The sequence below is a fragment of the Saimiri boliviensis genome, chromosome 17, assembly GCF_048565385.1.
Source record: "Saimiri boliviensis isolate mSaiBol1 chromosome 17, mSaiBol1.pri, whole genome shotgun sequence".
Classification (NCBI taxonomy): Eukaryota; Metazoa; Chordata; class Mammalia; order Primates; family Cebidae; genus Saimiri; species Saimiri boliviensis.
The window spans coordinates 70,320,262-70,341,404 of record NC_133465.1 but is presented as its reverse complement, the minus strand read 5'-3'; the positions used below and the strand labels follow the sequence as shown (position 1 = coordinate 70,341,404).

The 21,143-nt window shown below is 53.7% G+C and overlaps 1 protein-coding gene across 3 annotated transcripts in view; it reads right to left on the bottom strand.

The window, feature by feature from the left end:
* Positions 1-21,143, bottom strand: part of RPTOR (regulatory associated protein of MTOR complex 1) — a 411,960-nt gene that overhangs the window by 75,278 nt on the left and 315,539 nt on the right. For all 3 annotated transcript variants that reach the window (XM_039476184.2, XM_003931661.4, XM_074389042.1), the window contains 4 exons: positions 6,794-6,868; positions 3,206-3,271; positions 2,702-2,893; positions 1,676-1,816 (listed from right to left, as the gene is read on the bottom strand). In XM_039476184.2, coding sequence (XP_039332118.1) covers positions 1,676-1,816; positions 2,702-2,893; positions 3,206-3,271; positions 6,794-6,868 — 474 coding nt within the window. The remainder of the gene's footprint in view (positions 1-1,675; positions 1,817-2,701; positions 2,894-3,205; positions 3,272-6,793; positions 6,869-21,143) is intronic.

Genomic DNA, 21,143 nt, shown 5'->3' with positions numbered 1-21,143 from the left:
CAGGCCTGAGGCTCCGGCCACTCGGAAGGAGGGTGGCCCTGAGCCCCTCCAAATTCCCCACGCCTATGGCTCTGCACACGCTCCTCCTGCTTATCCAGCCCCTGCCAGGTGACGTATGACTCACCCTCCATAACCAGGTAGGAGCTGCCCCTCCAAAAAAGCCTCTGCTGACCCTCTTCCTGCTCCCACACGGGTACAGGCACGGCTCTCAGGAGCTCAGAGAACTCCAGGCAGCACTGATCCTCAGGCTCCTGTGGAATGGCCGCATGTGTATCTGTTCTTTGACTAGACTGTGTGCTTCCGGAACGCAGGGGCTGTCATCCTCCGCACTCCCCGCCCGGCGTCCCCGAGACCGCTGTGTCCCGGCCACCAGCACCTCCTCTGACGTCCACAGCGTTCCTGCGGGCCAGTCTCCAGGACAGGTTCAGCAGGCGGCCTTGCAGGCAAGTGAACGCCGAACTGCGCACGGAGGAGGGTGGGCTGCGTCTCAGCGCCCCGCAGCCAGGACGGCACCACGGGGCCACACCCGGGGGAACACTGGGCCACGGGACAGCTCTCGGGGAGCGTGTCACAGCTAACGTCCTCTCTATTTTAACACTGCTTTTGTAAAAAAGAAACAAAGGTTTCCTTACTTTAAAAAATTTTTAACAAACTGCTGATTTGCTGCTTTGATCAGTGATGTCCACTAAAGGTGACTTGATGTCGGAAGAATTCGGCAGCGGCTGAAAGAAGCCAGGTTCAGAGGCACTGCCAGGAGAACGTGGCAGTGAGCCCCTCACCAGCATCTCACTTCATATTTTCAACATTTCATTAGAAAATGTAGCACACGAATGACCTGGCTCCCTTGAGAAGGAACACACAATGGAACACGCCTTTCCACACGCTGAGTCCGGCCGAGGTCAACCTGTGTAGGTCACGTCCCTCCCAAGTGAAGCAGTGGCATCTGCTTCCCCAGCAAACAACCCCAGGCCCCGGCCCCCGGCCCCGCTCCTGACGAAGCCCACCTCCAAGAGGGAGCCACACGCAGCCAGTGCGGGTTTGCGATAGGGCGACGCGGAGACACAGACCCCCGTCCCCTGCAGAGCTCTGCGCTCTGACTGTCTGATGAATTCTCTGCAAGAGCAGCCTTTGCTCTCACCGGGAAAGGAGACTGGGAAGCCAGCGTCTCCCTAAACGTCCGCTGTGCTGCGGTGGGTCGGGGAATCCGAGGGTGTGTGGAACCAACTTTTTCTAAGGGTGTGAAACCTTGGACAATCATCTGTGATATTTCTACAACTAAACAGGTAAGTTTTCAAGTTGATAAAACTGTTTTGTTCCGTTGCTGACAAACACGGGGGCGGGGAAGAGCACCCAGTACACAAACCTTCCCGCCATCTGTGGTCACAGTGGTGTGCGTGTGTGTGTGAATGTGTGTGCATGTGTGTGTGTGGTGTGTGTTGCTCCCAGGCAGGAAGGAGACTATTACGCAAGCTGCCGGGAGGTGCAGCCTGCTAAATGCCTCTAAACGAAGCAAACACTCAGTGTCTGGTAAAGAAACGTACTTTGGAGAGAATGAGACATTTCAAAGATCTGTTCTCACAATGAGGCTCTATGGAAAGTGAGTGCTTCCTGCTGTGGTCAGGGTTGCATGGCCTGGCCCCTCATGTCACGGGGTCCAGGCTGGGGGTTCACGTACCTTCCGGACCATGGGGCTCCCGTCGCTGACCAGCTGGGCCAGCATCATGGCCACGTTGTGGTCGATGGTGGTGGAGTGGTCCGTCCTCTCTGCAGAGTTGCCCACAAATGTGCCAAGGGCGAAGACCGCTGCGCAGCGCACCTGAAAGGCAGGGAGTGGTCACAGGTATAACCCACGCTGGGCCGTGCTGAGCCGGCTGGTCTGCCAGGGCTGTGTGCAGTTGAGCCCGATCCCACAGGTGCTTGGTGAACAGCAATGCAGGCCCGGGCTCCCCTTGCACAGCCGGAGCAGCAACGGGGAAGGAAGCGGGAGCATCAGGGCCAGCTGCTCAGCTCCAGGGGTGGACGGTCAGCCTGCAGAGGTGGGAGCTGGATTTCCCTGGGAATTCAAAGACCAAACCGGGCACCAGGGAATAGACTGATGAATGAGGCAGGAGTTAGAGGAGGGGCTGGGATGGGCCGCAGGGCAGGGAGGATGGAGACAGGGGAAGGCGTGGGCACTCCTGCAGGCAGAGGGGGCGTGGGAGCCCTGGAGTGCACCAAGCACCAGGGCTCACCCAGGGGAGCGACCCCGCACTGGCTCTGCGGTCCGGGGACCCTGGCTTAGCCCCTGCCCCCAACACCATGTGGTCCTGGGGAGAAGTCACTGTCCCTGGGCCTGTTTCCTCAGCTCTAACAATAAGCAACACCCTGTACCCTGCACAGGCCGGTGGGAGGAGTGAAGGCAACGGGGCGTCAGGGCAGTCCCTGCCTCGCAGGCTGCGGCGAGGATGCAGAGTGGCACCCCAGACAGCGAGCGTGTGATCCACCTCTGAGGTGCCCTCAGGGACCCACTTTGTGCCGCTGCCCCCGGGAATGCACTCTGGGCCCAGGTGCAAAGTCCCCAGTGGCACGGCTCTCTCTCACCAAAATCCCGCTCTCCTACTCCTATTGGTGAGCAGCCTGAACTTCCTGGCCCTCCACCTCACCCCCCGGGAGACCCGCAGGCGGCAGCCGGGACTGGGCTCTGAGCACCCGCTGGACGCACCTCGGGAATGGGGTCGGAGAGGAGGCTGTAGAGCTTCTCGTGGGCGCTGTCCCTCACACCGCACCACCTCGCCGAGTCAAAGTTCTGCCAGATCCGGCCCAGGCAGATGGCCACCCACTGGCGCAGCAAGGGGTGTGGGTCGTTCAGCTGCTCCAGGCAGATAGCGATCAGGTTTCCCTGAAGGCAGGCTTCCTGCAGAGGCGGGACCACAGACAGGTGGGCCTCTGCCCGCCGACGGCGGGCACATGGCGGGTGCCCGTCCGGGATGACGGCAGCCACCCATCCTCGGGAAGCCTTATTTAATCACGGCACCAGATTTGCTCAATGTTCCCCATTTTAAATCCCGCAGATACAAATTCACCCATAAACGGCTGGGAAGATGAAAGGCCCGAGCATCTGCTGGACACCCCGTGTCTCCCAAGTGGCGCCACGATTCACAGTGGGCCCAGCTCCTCTGCAGCGCCACGGGCGGGCTCTGGGGGTGGGGGCGATCGTGGTGCTCACCTGCCCCGTGTTGTAGCTGTTGACGATCACGGCGAGGATGAAGGCCGTCATGGTCCTGTGCTCAGCCTGGAAAACAAAACCGTCTTGGCTGCTTCCCTCCTTGGAAACTCTCATTCCCGAAGCACAGCAGCGTGATCCTTTCGAATCTTCGCCACACTCTCGGCACATAATTAAAGCCACAAGCCAGCTTTACTGCTGGATTTTGAGTGGACTCTACAAAAAAGAACCGCAGTTCACACAGGCCTGAGAGCTCGGGCTGGCCTCCCGAGTGAAGGCGCAGCATGGCCGGACGGGCACAGACCGGGCGCCTCTTTCCTCTGCCACGGGCCAGCCATGGCTGCCGGTAGAGCGCCCGGACCTCACCTCCTCAGCCAGCCCGGCGCCCCGTGCACACGCCGTCCGGCAGTCAGGGCTGTGGCAGCAGAAGGCACGGTGGCAGCCTTCTAACTGCGTTTCCCTGTTCCCTCCTTTCCGGTCTTCCATGGACCCGACTGTTTTTCATCCTCTCCTTTCCTCTGAGCCTCTGCTGACCTGGAAGCCAGAGTCTATTCTGAGCTTTGTGGGGGGCCTTATGCTCTTCACGTGCACACCGCGCAGTTTAGCGCATCCTGTGTGGCGCCTGCAAGGCTCCCAGGCACCCCACTCCTCCTCGTGCTCAACCCCGCCAATTCGCCATGAGTGTTCCTTATTTTTGTGAAGCTTTAGCTGTGCCGACACGTTTGCCAGCCTCCTGGCTTTTCGCCGTGTCCTGCATCTTGCTTCTCCCTCCCGGTCCCGTTTCCTCCTCTCTGATGCTCGGTCTTTCTAGCTGTCGGCTGTGGGGTTCGGAAGGAGTGAACTGTTGACCACTGCTTACTGTACCCCCACTGCTGAGTGGTGACTAAGCTGGGAGCAGGCGTCCCAACTGCAGTCACTTTCCTCCTCTGCCGAGAGTCCCCCTGCCCCCCTTGAGGGCCCCCCATCCCCACTGAGGGCCCCCTGTCCCTGCTGAGGGCTCCCCGTCCCCCTGGAGGGACCCCTGTCCCTGCTGAGGGCTCCCCGTCCCCACTGAGGGCCCCCTGTCCCTGCCGAAGGCCCCCATCTCCTGCTGAGGGCCTCCCTGTCCCCCATCAAGGGCCCCTGCCCCCACCCCCACCAGGGGCCCCGTCTCCGCTGAGAGCCCCGCACCCCTGCCGACAGCTCCCCTGTCCCTGCCAAGAGCCTCTGCTGACAAGTGACCCCTGTCCCTGAGAGCTCCCTGTTCCCCTCTGAGAGCCCCCCGTCACCAAGAAGAGCTGCTGCTGCTCTGAGGTCCGCTATCTGGGCTGGCGTTGCTTCCTCCTTTGCAAATAACATTTGTTCTGGGGACTTTCAAGGGTTGTCTTCGAGTCTCTGATATTTGTTGTTTTCATTGCCATGTGTCTACGTATGCATCTGCTTCTGTTTAACCTTCTCAGGATTCAGCGTGCTTTTAAAATCAGAACTCTCCTTTCTTCAAATCTGGAAAATTCTCAGCCAGTATCTAATCAGAAACGGCTTCTCTGCTTCCCGTCTTCTCTCGCTCTGAGCCAGGCTAGCTGCACAGTGAGTGTGTCCGGCCCGTCTCTCTGCACGGCTTTCATACCTTCTCTCTGAGCTTCACACACGGCGCTCCAGGTGACTCCTTCAGGAACCCTCTTCTCGGCTGTCTGCTCTGTGATTTAATTCATCTCCTGAGTTTTCAGTAACAGTGAATGTCTTTTCTATTTTACAGCTTCAATTTGTTTTTTCGGATCTGCTTATGTGTTTAGAGAAATCAGTCGTTTCTGAGGATAAGCAGAGTGTTTTCTCGTAACAGGCACAAAGCCCTGAAGAAACAAAGCAATTGGTGATACTCTGACATCATCGTACCAATTTCTTTCCAGTCCGTCATTTAAGCATATTGACATTACTTATTTATTTATTGGCGATAGGGTCTCACTGTTGGCTAGGCTGGAGTGCAGTTGTACAATCACAGCTCATTACAGCCTGGACTTCCCCGGGCTCAGGCGATCCTCCCACTTCAGCCTCCTGAGTAGCGGAGATCACAGGTGTACGCCACAACGCCTGGCTAAGTTTTTGTATTTTCGGTAGAGATGGGGTTTCACCATGTTGTCCAGGCTGGTCTCGAACCACTGAGCTCAAGCAGTCTGGCAGCCTTGGCCTCCCAAAGTGCTGGGATTACAGGCGTGAGCCACTGCGCCCAGCCGCCTCTTCATTCTCTCCAGCCCGGCTGTGTCTTCAAAACCCCTGCAGGCTCGTGTGAGGGTGTGAAGTGAGGCCGGTTCCTGTGAGCCTCGCTCACCCCTTTGCCCGGCACCCCGGCTAGCATTCCCTCTCACTTCTCCATGTTGGATTTGTTTTCTTCGTTACTCTTAGCATGGGAAGTGATGATCTCCAAAGCTGGCATCAACTATCAACTTTAACTGCCCAGGACGGTGTCTCGATCCAACGCAAAGTGCACGTACCATTCACCTTTCGGAAAGCAGTCCTGTTTATGTTTGCTGTGCTTTAAAAAATCATTTTGCTTAGGAAACCAACTAGGGGTGAAATTACATACAGAAGTCCCTTTCTGCAGCCAAAGCCACCTAGCAGCGTGTAACAAGCTCATATGCCTACATATTCTGGCAATGTGAAGTCATGTTAAAGAATTATTTAGGATATATCTACTTTGTTTTCATTACTAAGCTGGGAGCCTGAAGTGGGAAATACAACATTACGAGACATTTACAGAATAACGCTATACCCTATTCATGGATGGCTCATTTTTAAACAATTTAATACAAGAAACTATACTGAAAGTTTAAACTTTCTTTTTTTTTTTTTTGAGACGGAGTTTCGCTCTTGTTACCCGGGATGGAGTGCAATGGCGCGATCTCGGCTCACCGCAACCTCCGCCTCCTGGGTTCAGGCAATTCTCCTGCCTCAGCCTCCTGAGTAGCTGGGATTACAGGCACGTGCCACCATGCCCAGCTGATTTTTTGTATTTTTAATAGAGACAGGGTTTCCCCATGTTGACCAGGATGGTCTCGATCTCTTGACCTCGTGATCCACCCACCTCGGCCTCCCAAAGTGCTGGGATTATAGGTGTGAGCCACCGCGCCTGGCCTGAGAGTTTAAACTTTCAAACAGTCTTCTTCCGCTCTTCCCTTCCTCCTCCCTCCCTTCCTGACCAGGCCCTTCGACAGCCTGCTGTGTTCTAGGACCTCCCGAGGCTGCGGAACTGCCATGTCACAGGTGTGCGAGCACTCGCTAGTCTAACTCAGTGGACGGCTGGGAAGAGTGGATGTGACTGTTTTGCAAAGAAGTGCCAGTGAAAATAGTCTAAAACAAACCCCCACGACCCGTGTGTCCGGGTGAACTGTAGCTCTTGTTTAGAGACGGAAATGAAACAGCAGCTGCACTCACGGCACTAAGCCAAGGGCCGTGTCTAAAGGGAAGGAGTCGCTGGCTGCGTGCACGTGGCCCCTGCCGTGGCCCTTGACCTTTCTCCTACAGCCCCCGCAGAAAGGCCCCGCCGAGTGCAGCGTGTGGGCAGAGGCAGGTGCCGCGAGACGCGAGCCTGCCGAGAGGGTGCTGCCCAGTCCTTACTGGCATGTAGGGGTCCGCCAGCACCGACAGGAAGTACTTGTGGCCGTTGTCCTTCACGAGGTCCGCCTGGCACGACTGGAGAGAAAGAGACAAGGAGAGGCCGTGAGTGCAGAGGCCCACAGGAGCCTCCAGCTTCGCGTGGTGCGTGAACAAACGAGGGCACGGGCTGCTAACACCGCAATCATTTCCTCCTCTCAAGCCCTCTTTCCATTTGGAAAAACAGCTGCAGCCCGCGCCTGCAGACACGCTTTCCTTGGCTAAGAAGGGCAGGGATCCCACAACCGCCCACCCGGAGGACAGTGGCGTCCAGACGCGAACTTACGCACCGTGGGCCGCCTGCTGGGGAGCGCCCCGCAGCCCCTGCCCACACCCCCACTCCTCTCCACGGGGCCCACTCCCTCCCGCTGCCCTCCACACTGGAGCACACCCAGCACTCTGTTGGAACCAGCCTCTCGGTGCAGACCCGGCCCTGCCGAAGCTCTTTTGGGGCTTTGCTTGGACTTACAAAATACTGAAAACCAATCGTGTGTGAGGAGGTAATTCCCACTGATGGGTGTGCACGGTCCCACTCTAACAGGCGCTTCCCACTGGCCCAGCTCTTTCACCCACAGGAGCAGCCCCAAGACGGGAGGCTTCTCGGTGTTAAAGCCGCTGTCAGGCAGGTAGGCATCCTTCCCACCCCTCAGGTCAGCCCGTGCCTGTCCGCACAATCACATCCAACACTCTATCGGAACCAGCCTCTTAGTGGTGGGCAGAGGCAGGGGAGGCAGGGGCAGGACGGGAAGGGGCAGGGTGGGCAGCAGCAGGGCAGCAGGGGCAGGACAGGAAGGGGCGGGGTGGGCAGGGGCAGGACGGGAAGGGGCGGGGTGGGCAGAGGCGGGGTGGGCAGGGGCAGGACGGGAAGGGGCGGGGTGGGCAGCAGCAGGGCAGCAGGGGCAGGACGGGAACGGTGGGGTGGGCAGAGGCAGGGCAGGCAGGGGCAGGTGGGACTGGGCGGGAGAGGCTGCAGAGCCCAGCAGGAGCTGCCGCCGGGAAGGACACGGCAGGCGGGCTACGGGTCAGACAGGCTGGGCTGGAGCTGCAGGGCAGCAAGGACAGAGGACAGGGACGATCCCAGGGGTGTGAGGATCTGAGCAGAGGACTGCCCACTGAAGAGGTGGGGTGTGTTTTCATCACGGAGGGGTTACAGTGGGGCTCACTGCAGCTGAGGCACTGATGACCAGACACAAGCAGGGCTGCTTCTGGGCGTGCATGGCAGAAACGTGGAACCTGACCAGAGCCAGGCTTCTGGATGAGAAGCAGTCACTTATTGGGGGGTACTGAAGACCACTCTCTGGAGTATGAGGGCAAGGTGGGGGGGACGGGGCCTAGGGAAAGAGGAGGAACAGGCCCCTAGAAGAAGGGGCTTACACGGGTCCTGGGGGAGTCCTGGAGGAAACCAGCTGGCTCTGAGGCTGGCTGGGTTAGCCTGACCACACCAGGCTGCCCGACTTGGGGGCACCTCTGCAGGTGCTGGTTCTTGAAGGGAATTAAATGATCATGCCTTGGATGGACAGAGGTGATGATAATACTGTGGGAGGTTTTGGCCCAAAACCTGAGGAAAAGAGGCAAGATTTGAAACAAAAGTAAGTTTCAAGTCCAGCTTCTCCATCTTACTAGTTGAGGACCCAGGCAGAGTTTAAAAAATCTGTGCCCAGGTGGTGGAATCAGAGATGAAACCAACACGTGAAAGCAGCCTGCACTGGAACTGAAGAGCACTACACGAATCGTGGCTGCTGTGTTTCTTGGAGAGGGACCCACAGAGCATGGGTTTCTAGGATCAATATCTAGCAACTGACCAGTGACAGACATCACATCCACAGAGTGAGGCATGTGTCCGCCAGCGCCCAGCATGCTCCTCTCCAGAGGACGAAGGCCATGAAGAACCGAGGACCGGGATTAGAACGGCTCTCCAGCGCAGCCCTGCACGGCTGGCCCTTTCCCCGGAGGCAGGAGGGGTTTTGCAGAGGCAATCTGCTGGTGATGCAGCCCAGAAACCCCTGGCCCTTGCCATTTCTCAGGGGGGCTCTTATAATGAGGTGTTTCTGCCTCACATCAATACACTGATGAGGTGGGTTATGGTCTGGGCTGCAGGAATGGGAGCTGAGCGCCATGGGGAGTGGGTGGTCAGGGAGCCAGGCGTCAGGCTCTGGTCGCAAGCTGCTCCCCCGAGTGGAGGAGGCCAATTAATCAGCCAGTTTTCAAGCAACAACTGGCTTTAACTGAGGGTTTTGACAAATAAACTGAGAAGCACTGACTGCTGTCCAAGTAAAGACTCAGCCCAGGGGGCCAGAGCAGCAGAAAAGCACCCGGTTCTGAGAATGAATGCGCCTTCCTTTGTTTTTAAACCACGAGTTCCACAAGTCAGATCAAAGCCCATGCATTCACAGTGAAGCTCCTCAAACGCATCTCATGGGCGTGTAACGAAGCGTCACGGACTCAGGTCTTACTAATTCTGAATTTGAGGCACGCAAGTCGGGGTGTGAGAACTTAGATGTGTCCTCGGTATCTATGTGGTGCATACCACCAGATCTCTGTTTTGATGAGGTCATTGTGCCAGGTGGGAACCACGGATAAGGACGATGCCTTGTCATACCTTCATTTTCAGCGCTCGCAGGGGTCATTTGCATATCTGTTTATAATACACAGATTTTCACCGAGTCAGACTGCCCCCACACTTCCGGCAGGCGGGAACCTGGGAGCTCCTGCTTCGCTGGCTGACGGGACTGGGGTGGACTCGCTCGACTGCCCACTTAATCACCCAAATTACGAGCACACTTAGGCCAGGGCCCTCATTAAACAGAAGAGGAAACAAGACTTGAAACTACACACATGCAGGATGGTGGCCAGCAGGTGACACACACCCTGGGCGGCACGAGCGTGCTGGGAACGCACACCCCGGGCTGCACGGGCGTGCTGGGAAGACCCGGCAGAGACTCAGGGCTCGGGTGAACGATGGGGCACCGCCACTGCAAATCTGACCCAAGCCGCCCTCTCGACAGGCTCCATCTTGCTGTGCCTGTTTTCTCCCAGATCAAGCTACGGCGGTGGCATATGAAGGCCAGAGTGGAAGGCAGGTGGAGGAGAGGAAAGAGCAGGAATATGACATGTTCTTTTCTGAGTAAGCCCCCTTCCCCCAGCACACAACTTTGATTCTGTGTCTCGGGATTTGAGGAATGTATGTTTTTAAATGGGGAAAGGGAGGTGGGAAGAGAAGAAGAGCAAACACCAAGCTGGGAGGTGCAAGCATGTGTGTCACTGTCGCTGTGGTTTGCAAACAGATACGACGACGGAGCAGGAGGAGCCCATGGCCAAGGCCCTGCCTTCCACAAGTGCACCGTAAGGTCGGGGCGGGCTTTCTTCCTCTGAATATTCTGGCAAAAGATGTCCTGGGGAGAGACCCTCCCTTTACTCTCCTTAATAAAGATTGTAAGGTTTGTTTCAATGGAGAAGCAGGAACACAAGAATTAAACCCAGACCAACGGGCTGAAGGAGGCAGGCTGACGACCCGAGCCCCGGGCAATTTCACACGAACATCCTACCACACACATCCTGATGTGAACATGCAGACAGTCACAGAGACACAGGGCCAGGTTTCACGTCCCCTGGGTCAGAGAGTTTATCCCTTGTTATGAGCAGGGGTGCTGGACAGGAAAGCAGGTTGCCAACAAGAAAACAGCTCCAGGGTGAGCCTTTGGCGGACTGTCACCACCACCTAGGATGCTACCGGGAAGTCGTCTGAAGACGAGGGAGGGCCGTGCTGCGATGTTTATATCCGCAGAGCTTTCACAATGGTGGGTGGCAATAAAACTGGCGGTGCCTGGGAAAATAACACCACAGTAGGGATTTCTGTTGACTGGCCACAAGAGCTCACGATTCGTCACGACTTCGGCAGGACGTCCGCTGAGCGGCTAAAGACCTGCTTTCCTCCTCAGGCCTTCCCCCCGGGCACAGGGCACTCCCCACTCACCAAGTGAGGCAAGATATTTAAACATCCATATGTATAAATATAGACACATTCATTTTCTGCCAGTATTTTAAATATCGACAAAGCCCTCTAGCGATTCTCAGGCCAGACGTGCCCGCGTCGCCAGGGACCCCGAACGCTGTATCCGAGGCCCACGGCAACATCACCGGCATGCTTTCCGTCTTTTCTGCACGTGTCCTCAAACTTGTAGGTATCAAGGACTGAACATTAAAATGCTATAGACATGTACAGACTGAGACGCCCTCTGCCCCTACATGTCATCCTTCTTGCACTCCCATCCCCACGGGGGACCCTCTGCTGGCTCGGGTCCCACTCGGGTCCAGCCCGGAAGCTGCCTTCTGCGGTCCCAGCACTCCGCAACGGCTGCCCGACTCCCCCAGCACAGACCGAATGCTGTCCTGCCGGGCCTGAAGCGCTCGCTGTCCCCTGGCCTGGAGCGCTGTCCCCGAGGCCACACTCAGTCACGGCAAGCAAGGTCCTCCCCCTGAGGCACTACAGTGAGATTCTTCAGCCTGGTGTCAATAACCCGGCAGTGTGACAAACAGCAGCGACTGAGAAACATCTCTGAACAAGGAAATTCACCTTCCCCTTTCTCCTCACCTCCTCAGGGTTTGGGGCACACTGAGCTCATGCTTTCGCTGCTGCGGGAGTGTGGCTGCAGGCCCTGCTTCCTCTCTACACAGGCTTCGCTCCCACCCCCGCTGCAGGGACTTGACTGCACCTCCCGAGCTGCCCTCCACCTTCCAGGCTGGACTTCAGCTCTGTGAGGACAAAAATGTGCGTTATTAGTCTTTACTAGTCCCAGGAGGCAGTGCAGGCTGGTGCCTGTTAGCCACTGAGCAGATGTCTGATGAATAAAGAAAAGAACCCATGTTTGTGCTGCGGAGAAACATGACAATTCCTGATCACGTACACCAGTTACACCCGGGGTCCGCTTCCCACGTGAGAGCTGCTCTGTCTGCGTGCGCGGTGGAGGCTCCCTGCGCCCAGTGCTGCCAGTGGCAGGGCCAGCCAAGGAGCCGCTGGAACGGCACAGAACCCCGGGCGCTTCTGGCTGGCGTAGGTGTCTGAGCTGGAGTCGTGTGGACCTGCAGCGAACCAGCCTTGACCTCAAGTCCCTGCATTAAAACCGTGGTGACTTTTTCATTCAAATTCTAATACTAAGGAAATACAGTAGCGAGAGACCGTGGGAAAGGAGCCGGCCCCGAGTGGCAGGAAGCCAGGCTGGGGTGCCCCCGCCAGCCTCCTCAGTGGTGTGGGCCTCGCCCTTGGCTGACCAGGCTCCCCATCCCCTGTCTCACTCACACCCAGCAGGCTGAGCTGAGATCCGATCAGGTTCCAAGCAGCCTAACCATCAATCATGAAGTTGCCATACAGAGACAGCCTCTGTGGCAGCACAGCCTGCCATCCACCTCCACCCGCCAGGGCCCTGTGGTGCCCATCCATCTTGCAAAGGGTGAGCCGTCACCCCCGCCAGTTCCCAGTCTACTCCGCCTGGAGGCGGACGAAACAGCCCGGCTGGGTGGGCAGCCACCCCCTGCTTCCTCTCTCCTTAGTTCATTTCATTCTTGGCGACCTAGAGGCAGCTGATACAACTGCCTCCCTCTGGCCAAACACCTCCCACCTTCCCAGGGGGCTCAGACAGACCCACTCTGCTGCATTCTGGCCTGTCACCAATGTGCATGTCCGCCTGGCCTGGTCTCTTCCGGGGTGGGTGGTCTCCCAGGACCGACCCAGTGCCGGGACAGGTGGCCCAGCTCATGTGGTCTGGTTTCCATGGGGGTGGGAGGAAGGGGCCTCTGCCTTCCTGGACCACAGCACGAGGGGTGTTGGAATCTGCCGGGAGCGGGGCTCCCCATGGAACTGGGAGGACGGCTGAAATGAAGCCACTCTGCATGGCAGTGCTATTTCCCAAGTGACAAAAGCGTCAGGAGTCCCCTCCACGGCACATCCTTGCTGATTAAAGCTTCTGTGTGAGACGCTGGTCTTCACAAACGTGTTCCCCAGCGATGCGATTTTGTTGATTTTCTGCGTATCACAACCTATGGTTCCGAAATTCAGTGGACCATCAAAGCAATGAACCTATGTCAGATGAGCAGGGGGAAGGCGAGGTGACATTCTGCCGTTCCCGGGACTCACCCAGCTCTGGGCACGGGGCGCACCTGAGTGCTGCTCCAGGGTGTCTAACTGGCAAAGCTACCCACAGACAGGGTAAAGCCGTTTCCACCTAGTCCACCGACAGTTAGCTGTCGGTACAGCAGGCAAGTTAGCTCAATGAAGGCAAACTGAAAGAAGATGTACTAGAAAGTCCCGGAAGCGAAAAACAAAACAATAAAACAACTCCAAGATGAAGCCTTATAAAATAAGCGATATCAGTAATAAAAAGAAATTAAGAGAACTATATTTAGACCCTAAAAATATAATGAAAGTGCAGGAAGGAATAAGTTTAACCACAGGCATCAGAAGCGGTTTAGGTAACAACATCCTAGCACATCCAAGTGACTTCCAAAGAGCGGCGACTTCACACGGGCGAAGGCTGATCTCAGCAGGGTCAGCTCCACCTCAGCCAGGGACCCAGGCCAGCGCCACCGGGGATCCGCCATGCCCACAGCACACACCCTCGTTATGACGGGACGTGAAGGGCACGGCCCTCTGCAGTCTTCCTCTCCAAACCCCAAACTAAGCATGAGAAAAACATCAGCCACATCATAACAGAGGGCCGGTCTACACAACCCCTGACCAGGACCCCGGACAGCTGTCAAGGTCATCAGCAGCAAGGGGAGTCTGAGAAATTGTCACGGCCAAGAGAAGCCTAAGACGATGGGGGCCTCCATGTCAGGCAGGATCCTGGGGCAGAAAAACAGCAAGACGATCTGACCAAAGTATCAACTGCAGCTAATGATCACTTCTGAACATCAGTTCACGGAGTGGTTGTGAGAAACACGTACTAACAGAAGACGTCAACAGGGAGAACTGGGTGCAGGGCCCACAAGACTCTATTTACAATCTTTTCAAGTTTTCTGTAAATCTAAAACTGTTCTGAAAAATAAAATTTCAGGTAGAAACTATAGGAACAAGAGTTCAGGACGCAGGCAAACAAAGTCCCAGCGGAGGAGGGGACATGTTTGCTCCGGCCCCACCTAGACAGCTCCCCAGCCCCGCAACACACGCACGGCAGGGCACTGCCTTCTGCGGACGGCCCAGCAGGGTCACGCATTCTAGATCCAGCTCTCTTGCCCACTTGACGAGACTGACGTGCTGGGGACACGAGTCACTGCTGGATGACGGAGAGAGCTAACCTTACACGTTGTGAACTGAGTTTCGTGTGTATGTGCGTGAGGAAGGCGAGTGGGGAAAGGAGAGGCCGGAGGAGGAGAGGCTATCAAGCACAGGCTTGAGTCGACTCAAGGACCTAGCCAGCTTTTGGATTTTGGCAGTCTATCCAACCTGCAGGTCACTCAGCCTACAGCTGGGATGAATTTCTAAACACCTTGGGCACCCGTTTGAATCAATGCTGTATTATTTTCAATAAACCTGGGACCAAAAATAAAAAAAAAATGAGCTGTAATGAAATTACTTTGCAGAGAAAATAGTGAAGAATTTGAGCACGGGAAGAACTGGCCCTGATGTGCGGGCTGCAGAAAGACAATTCTGTGAATCTCTCATCTGTCTTTTCTTCACAGCGCGGGTTTCTTCCGGGGACCCCGGCTGCCTGCTCACACGGGGAAACCTCTTTGAATGTCCCAATCTGGACTGACTTCATGAATACCATAAAAAGGTGTCTTTCCAGATCCGCTGACATGACGTCCTTGGAATTCCCTGGTGGTACCCTAAACACAGCTTTATTAACTGTAACTCAGAAGGTCAGCCTGGACCGAGTATTAATTTTATCTATGAAAAACCCTCAATAAACTGGAACCCTTCCAATAAACTGGAAGCCTATGGGAGTCCTTAATTAACTCTCCCCTTCCTTAATCTTGCTAATTCATGGACAGACAAAAGATAACAGCAGGCTTGAGGAACTTATTAAAACCACCACTACCACCATCCTTGCGAAGCATGGCCAGCAGAAGACAGCGGCGGCCGCATCTCCCGGACCTCCCTGTCGCCAGGCTCTGCTGCTCCTGAGCTCTGGTCCCATCACGTGACCCTCAGGACACTTTAGAACAACGCTCTGCCGTGTGTGCGTTCTGCCTCCCCAACCCCTGTGCTTTTGGGCACCGCGTGAAAGTTGCAGACAGCATGACGCTTTGCTCAGAAATATTCCTGAGGAAAAGGATATTTGCTTCCGTGAGCACAAAGCCATGATCATGCTCAAGACATGTGACAGAGCACAGTCCTCCTGCCTGACCTGCAGTCCAGGGTCAGATTCCTCCCAACTGTTCAGTCGTCCTCCGTGAGCCTCTGGTTTTTGATCCAGGATCCAACCAGGAACTGCACTTAGCTGGTACGCATCATTAATCTTGAGAATAAATCCCTCCATATTTTTGGAGGCGTTCGTTGAATTCAAAAATCTAGAAGGGGAGCAGGTGTGATGGCTCACGTCTATAATCCCAGCACTCTGGAGGCTGAGGTGGGTGGATCACTTGAGGTCAGGAGATCTAGACCAGCCTGGCCAACATGGGAAACCCCATCTACCAAAAATATAACAATTAGCTGGGCATGGTGGCAGCCATCTGCAGTCCCAGCTACTCGGGAGGCTGAGGCAGGAAAATCGCTTGAACCCAGGAGGTGAAAGTTGCAGTGGGCTGAGGTTGCAGTAGGCCGAGATTGGACCACTGCACTCTAGCCTGTGCAATAGAGTAAGGCTTCATTTCAGAAAAAATAAAATAAAATCTAGACGGGAACAGTACAGTTCTCTGGTTTTTTTTTTTTTTTTTTTTTTTTTTTTTTTTTTTTCTGAGACGGAGTTTCGCTCTTGTTACCCAGGCTGGAGTGCAATGGCGCGATCTCGGCTCACCGCAACCTCCGCCTCCTGGGCTCAGGCAATTCTCCTGCCTCAGCCTCCTGAGTAGCTGGGATTACAGGCACGCGCCACCATGCCCAGCTAATTTTTTGTATTTTTAGTAGAAACGGGGTTTCACCGTGTTGACCAGGATGGTCTTGATCTCTTGACCTCGTGATCCACCCGCCTCAGCCTCCCAAAGTGCTGGGATTACAGGCGTGAGCCACCGCGCCCGGCCTCAGTACAGTTCTTTGTAGACTGTCCCACAGTTAGAATTTTTTAGCAGCTTCAATGAGTTATAAGTAACATATGAATACAGAATTTGACCGTCTTGGACATACATGTACACCTATGAAGCTAACTGCCACAATCTCGGTGGGTCTGGCCCCTGAGACGTTTCCTTCTGCCCCCAAGCAGCAGATGGTCTCCTTTCTGGGACTACAGATCAGTTTGCATTTTCTAGAGGTTTAAACGAATAGAATACTGAACTGGAGTTTTCTTCTCCTGTGTGTCTGGCCTTTGGTATCAGGTAATGCTGGCCTCAGAGAATGATATGGGAAGGTGCTTGCATGTCATCCAAATATGTCTTCCTCAATGTTCGGTAAAATTCACTGTCGAAGTCATCGGGACCTGCAGTTTTCTTTGTAGTAAAAGTTTTCACTAACACGTGAAGTGGGCCAGGCACAGTGACTCAGGCCTGTGATACCAGCACTTTGGGAGGCCAAGGTGGGAGCATCACCTGAGCTCCCAGACTAGCCTGGCAGGGCAATGAGAGCCAGTCTAAAAAAAAAAAAAAAAAAAAAAGTGTAGTGTTACATAGATTAACGACCTCTTCCTGACTAGTGTGTGTCATTCAAGCAATCAAAGTGATCAGATGTTCTCCCATCAAGCTGCTCATGATATTTGCTTATCATCCTTTTACTCTCTCTAGAAACTTTCATGATGTCACCTCTATCACTCCTAATGCTGAAACTTGTGTCTTCTTTGTTTCCTTATCAGTCAGGATGGTGTTTCCCCGTTTTTTTCATCTGTTTTTAAAAAACATGTTTTGTTGAATGGATTTTGATGTCCCGCTGCTTTCTTCTGTGTCCCAGGCTGACTTGATCTCTGTTGCCGACAGCTGTGGGTATACTCTGCTTAGGCTACGCTCCTAAGGAGGAAGCTGAGCTCTGGCTGGAGACCGTCGTCTTTTCCAGTGTGTAGTCTATTTGCTGCTGGACATTCCCCTCTCAGCGCCGCTCAGAGCTCTTCCTAGGTACACGCAAGCTATTTATTTTATATCTTAACATACATGTTTACGTGATCTATTTATTTATAATTATATGTACATTGTTATGTACGACATATACACATTTATAGTAATATTTTATATAAATCTTTGTTACCATTTATATCGATTATCTTAATATTACATGTTTATATTCTATTTTGTATTATATATTAATACAATTTACTTAAAATGGTATGAAATAAAATGAAAATAATTTATTTATCTAAAAGTTTACGTTTCTAAATGCTTAGGGACTTTCCTATTATCTATTCTTGATTTTGAGTTTGCCTCCATGGTGGCTGTAGAGAGTACCGTGGAAGATTTCAGTTCTTTCCATTGTTGAGGTTTGTTTGGCCAAGCATCTGGTCTATCCTGGCACAGGCTCTTTCCGCTCCGTGGCTGCTGTGTGGCACGCTCCGTGGCTGCTGCGTGGTGTGTTCCGTGGCTGCCGCGAGGCACGTTCTGTTCTGTCAGTGCCCAGTTCTAGAGAGTGCTGCTCAAGTCTCTGCTATTCTTACTGATTTCTCTTAAGCTTGTTCTGTCAGTTACAAGAAAGGAGCAATGAAATCTCCAAATGTAACGACGGATACACCTGCTTCTCCTCGCAGTCCCATCAGTTCTGTTGGGTGCATTTTGAAACTCTGTTGCTAGGTGAACAGACATTTGGGACTGTGGTACTCTCTTGACGAACGGACTTCTGTAGCATCCTGAGATGTTCGTCCCTATTGCCAGTGACGTTCTCCGCTCCCAAACCTCCTCTGCCTGTTATGAACACAGGCCCTGCGGCCTTCCTCTGCTCAGTGCCTGCATGGCAGAGCCCTTCCGTCCTCTTACCTTTCATCTGCCTGTGTCTTTACGCCAAAAGTACACTTCTAGTAACCATGGTGTAATTTTTCTCCTGCTCCTGCCAACCTGGCAGCCTCTGCCTTTCTGCTGCGGCGTTCAGCCTCCACGCTGCAGTAACAGACGGGATTGGGGGTCAAATCTATCGTCCTGCCCTCTCCTGTTCGCTGCATCTACTCTCGGCTACCTTTTTCCTTTCATATTAGTTGTCTGTATTTATGATGTCTTATCACCTCCATTGTCAGCTAATTAACTGTAATTCGTTTTTAAATTTGAGTGGCAGCTTTAGGGCTTACGGACTGCAGTTCAGCGTCAGCAGGTGATGCGAGACCACTTCAAACAAAGTACGAGAATCTCACGATCTTCACTCCCTCTCCTCTCCACCTGGCTGCTCTTGTTAGCGTGCATGTTGCTCTGACAAATGTTACATAGTCTGTGGGTGTCGTGGCTTGTGCCTGTGGTCCTGGCTACTTAGGAGGCGGAGGCAGGAGATGGCTTGTGCAAGGGAGTCTGAGCGTCCAGTGAGCTATGATCAGGCCTGGGAAACAGAGTGAGACCTTGCCTCTTAAAAAAAAAAAAAAAAAAGAAAAAAAAGAAAAAAAATTAAGAGTGCAAAAGGCTTATTGAAAAAAAATTCATAGTACACGGTTATTTTTATTTAAACAATTATCTTTTAAAGAAGATTTAAATAAGAAGAAAATAATCACATATTTATCTGCCTATTTTCCTGATTTCTGGTGCGTTTAATTCCTCCATGTAGAAGCGTGCTTCCCTCTGAAGAGCCTAGAGGACTTTGCGTTTCCTGCAGTGGGGATCTGCTGGGGGTGAGTTTTCATCTATCCTTTGTCTTCAAGTCTTTACTTGCCTCCATTTGGAAACATGTTTTCACTGGGCACAACATTCTAGGTTGACAGTTTTTTCTCTTTCTCTCTCTCCCTTTCTTTGGTTGCTTTAAAGAAGCTGTTCTGCTGCCTGCCTTTCCCATCCGGTAGGAACTCTGTAAGAAGAAACCTGCGGCATTCTCATCTTTGCTCCGGGGTGTCTTCTTTTCGCTGGCTGCTTTTGGACTTTTGAATTCATCACTGTTTTTCAAGCAATTTGATTGCAATATGCCTTAGTGGAGTCTTCTTGTGCTTAGGGTTTGCTAAGCTTTGTGGATCTGTGGGTTTATAATTTTCAGCAAATTAAAAAAATGTTTAGCTATTGTTTATTGAAATATTTTTTCTGCTAGTCTCCTCTGTGGACTTTCAAATACTATGCTTTTTTTTTTGAGATGGAGTCTCTCTCTGCCACCCAGGCTGGAGTGTAGTGGCACAATCTCAACTCACTGCAACCTCTGCTTCCTGGGTTCAAGCGATTCTCCTTCCTCAGCCTCCTGAGTAGCTGGGATTACAGGTGCGTGCCACCACGCCTGGCTAATTTTTGTATTTTTTTAGTAGAGATGGGGTTTCACCATGTTGGTCAGGCTGGTCTTGAACTCTGGACCTCGTGATCTGTCTGGCTCGGCCTCCCAAAGTGCTGGGACTGCAGGCGTGAGCCACTGTGCCCAGCCCCAAATACTATGTAATCTCACTTGCAGTTATCCCACAACTGAATATTCCTTCAAATTTTTTTTCTTACCATGCTTCATTTTTGTTAGTTTCTACTGCTATTTTCTTTCTTTCTTTCTCTGAGGCAGGGCCTTGCTCTGCTCCCCAGGCTGGAATGCAGTGGCAGCCTGGACCCCCTGGGCTCACGCAAGTCTCCTGCCATAGCCTTCTGGATGGCGGGACTACAGGTGTGCACCACCATGCATGGCTGGGCTTTGTATTTTTTCATGTAGAGTCGAGGTCTCACCATGTTGCTCAGGCTGGTCTTGAAATCCTGGACTCAAGTGATCTATCTGCCTCAGCTCCAAAAGTGCCCCGTGCCTAACCGCTTACTGCTTTCCTACAATGTTGACCTGGCTGTTAACCTCAGCAAGTACATTTCTTCCCACCACATACTGCAGTTTCCATCTCTAGAAATTTAAGTTGGGTTCTGCTTATATTTTTCATGTCTTGATGTAACCTTTTGAATATGTGGAATAGATTTCTAATATTTTAATGTCCTTGCCTGCTAATCATAACATCTGCAGCAGTGCGGAGCAGGTTCTAATGGACTGATTTCCTTTTCCCATATGGGTCATATTTTCCTGATTCTCTTTAGCTGCCTGGTAATTCCTGGCTGGTAGTGTCAAATCCAGTGTAACCTGGCATGGGGAGTGATTCTGGAGGAGGCCTTCTGGGATCTGGGGGAATCCTGGAGGGAGGGAGTGACTCTGGAGAGAGGGCTTTTTTCGTGCACTCTCCTTAGTGCTCCCTGTCTTGGCCTGTGCGGTTGGACAGATCAGTGTCCCCACACTGTGCCCCGCTCCATCTCACGCAGACAGCACACGCTTCCTCCCTACAGCACATGGTGTTCTTCCCTCTCTTCTTTTGCCTGAAGCCCACCTTCTTTAAGGCCTAGATAATTCCTGCCCCCTCACGAATCCCTCAGAGCTTCTGGTCCCAGGCTGGCCCTTCCGCTGGGCCCAGCCTGAGCGGGCTTGCATCCTTCTCAAATTCTTAAGTGTGCCCTGAGGGCTGGCTGGCGGCAGCAGGGGGATGTAGAGGACACCGGGGGACTGGCCAGACTCTGCCTGCACTTCTGAACCTCTGAGCAGGCTCTGCAATCTTCACAGGTGGACCTGTCTGTAAACCATGAGCACTGTGACCTGTACAATGACCCTGCGAGTCACAGGAACCGCTGAGCGCTGCAGGAGGCACTCATCATGGGGGCGCAGAGCTTGGGGGACCGCTAGCAACACGGTGGGGCATGCACACATTGCGAGGAGTGCATACATCATGGGGGGTAGGGGTGGAGCTCCGGGGGACCACCAGCAACACAGTGGGGCGCTCATCATGGGGGGCAGAACTCCGGAGGACCGCCAGCATCACAGTCGGGCATGCACACATCGTGGGGGTGGGGGTGGAGCTCTGGAGGGCTGCCAGCAATGGTGGCAAGGTGTGGGGAGGGGAAGAGAGTGCAGGAACGACCCCTCAAAACCACAGGGAACTTTCTTTCCAGAAATCTCTGGGAATTTATGGCCAGGGTAATGATGGATGGAAGGATGAGGCAGACGAGGCTGTTTCTACCGGAAACACTTCGGAATGCCCCTCGGTGGAATGACGGCTTTCAAATAAGCAGGAGCAAGAAGTTGGCTGAGAAATTAATTCACAGGAAGGCCTGTGGTGCCTGCAGGCAG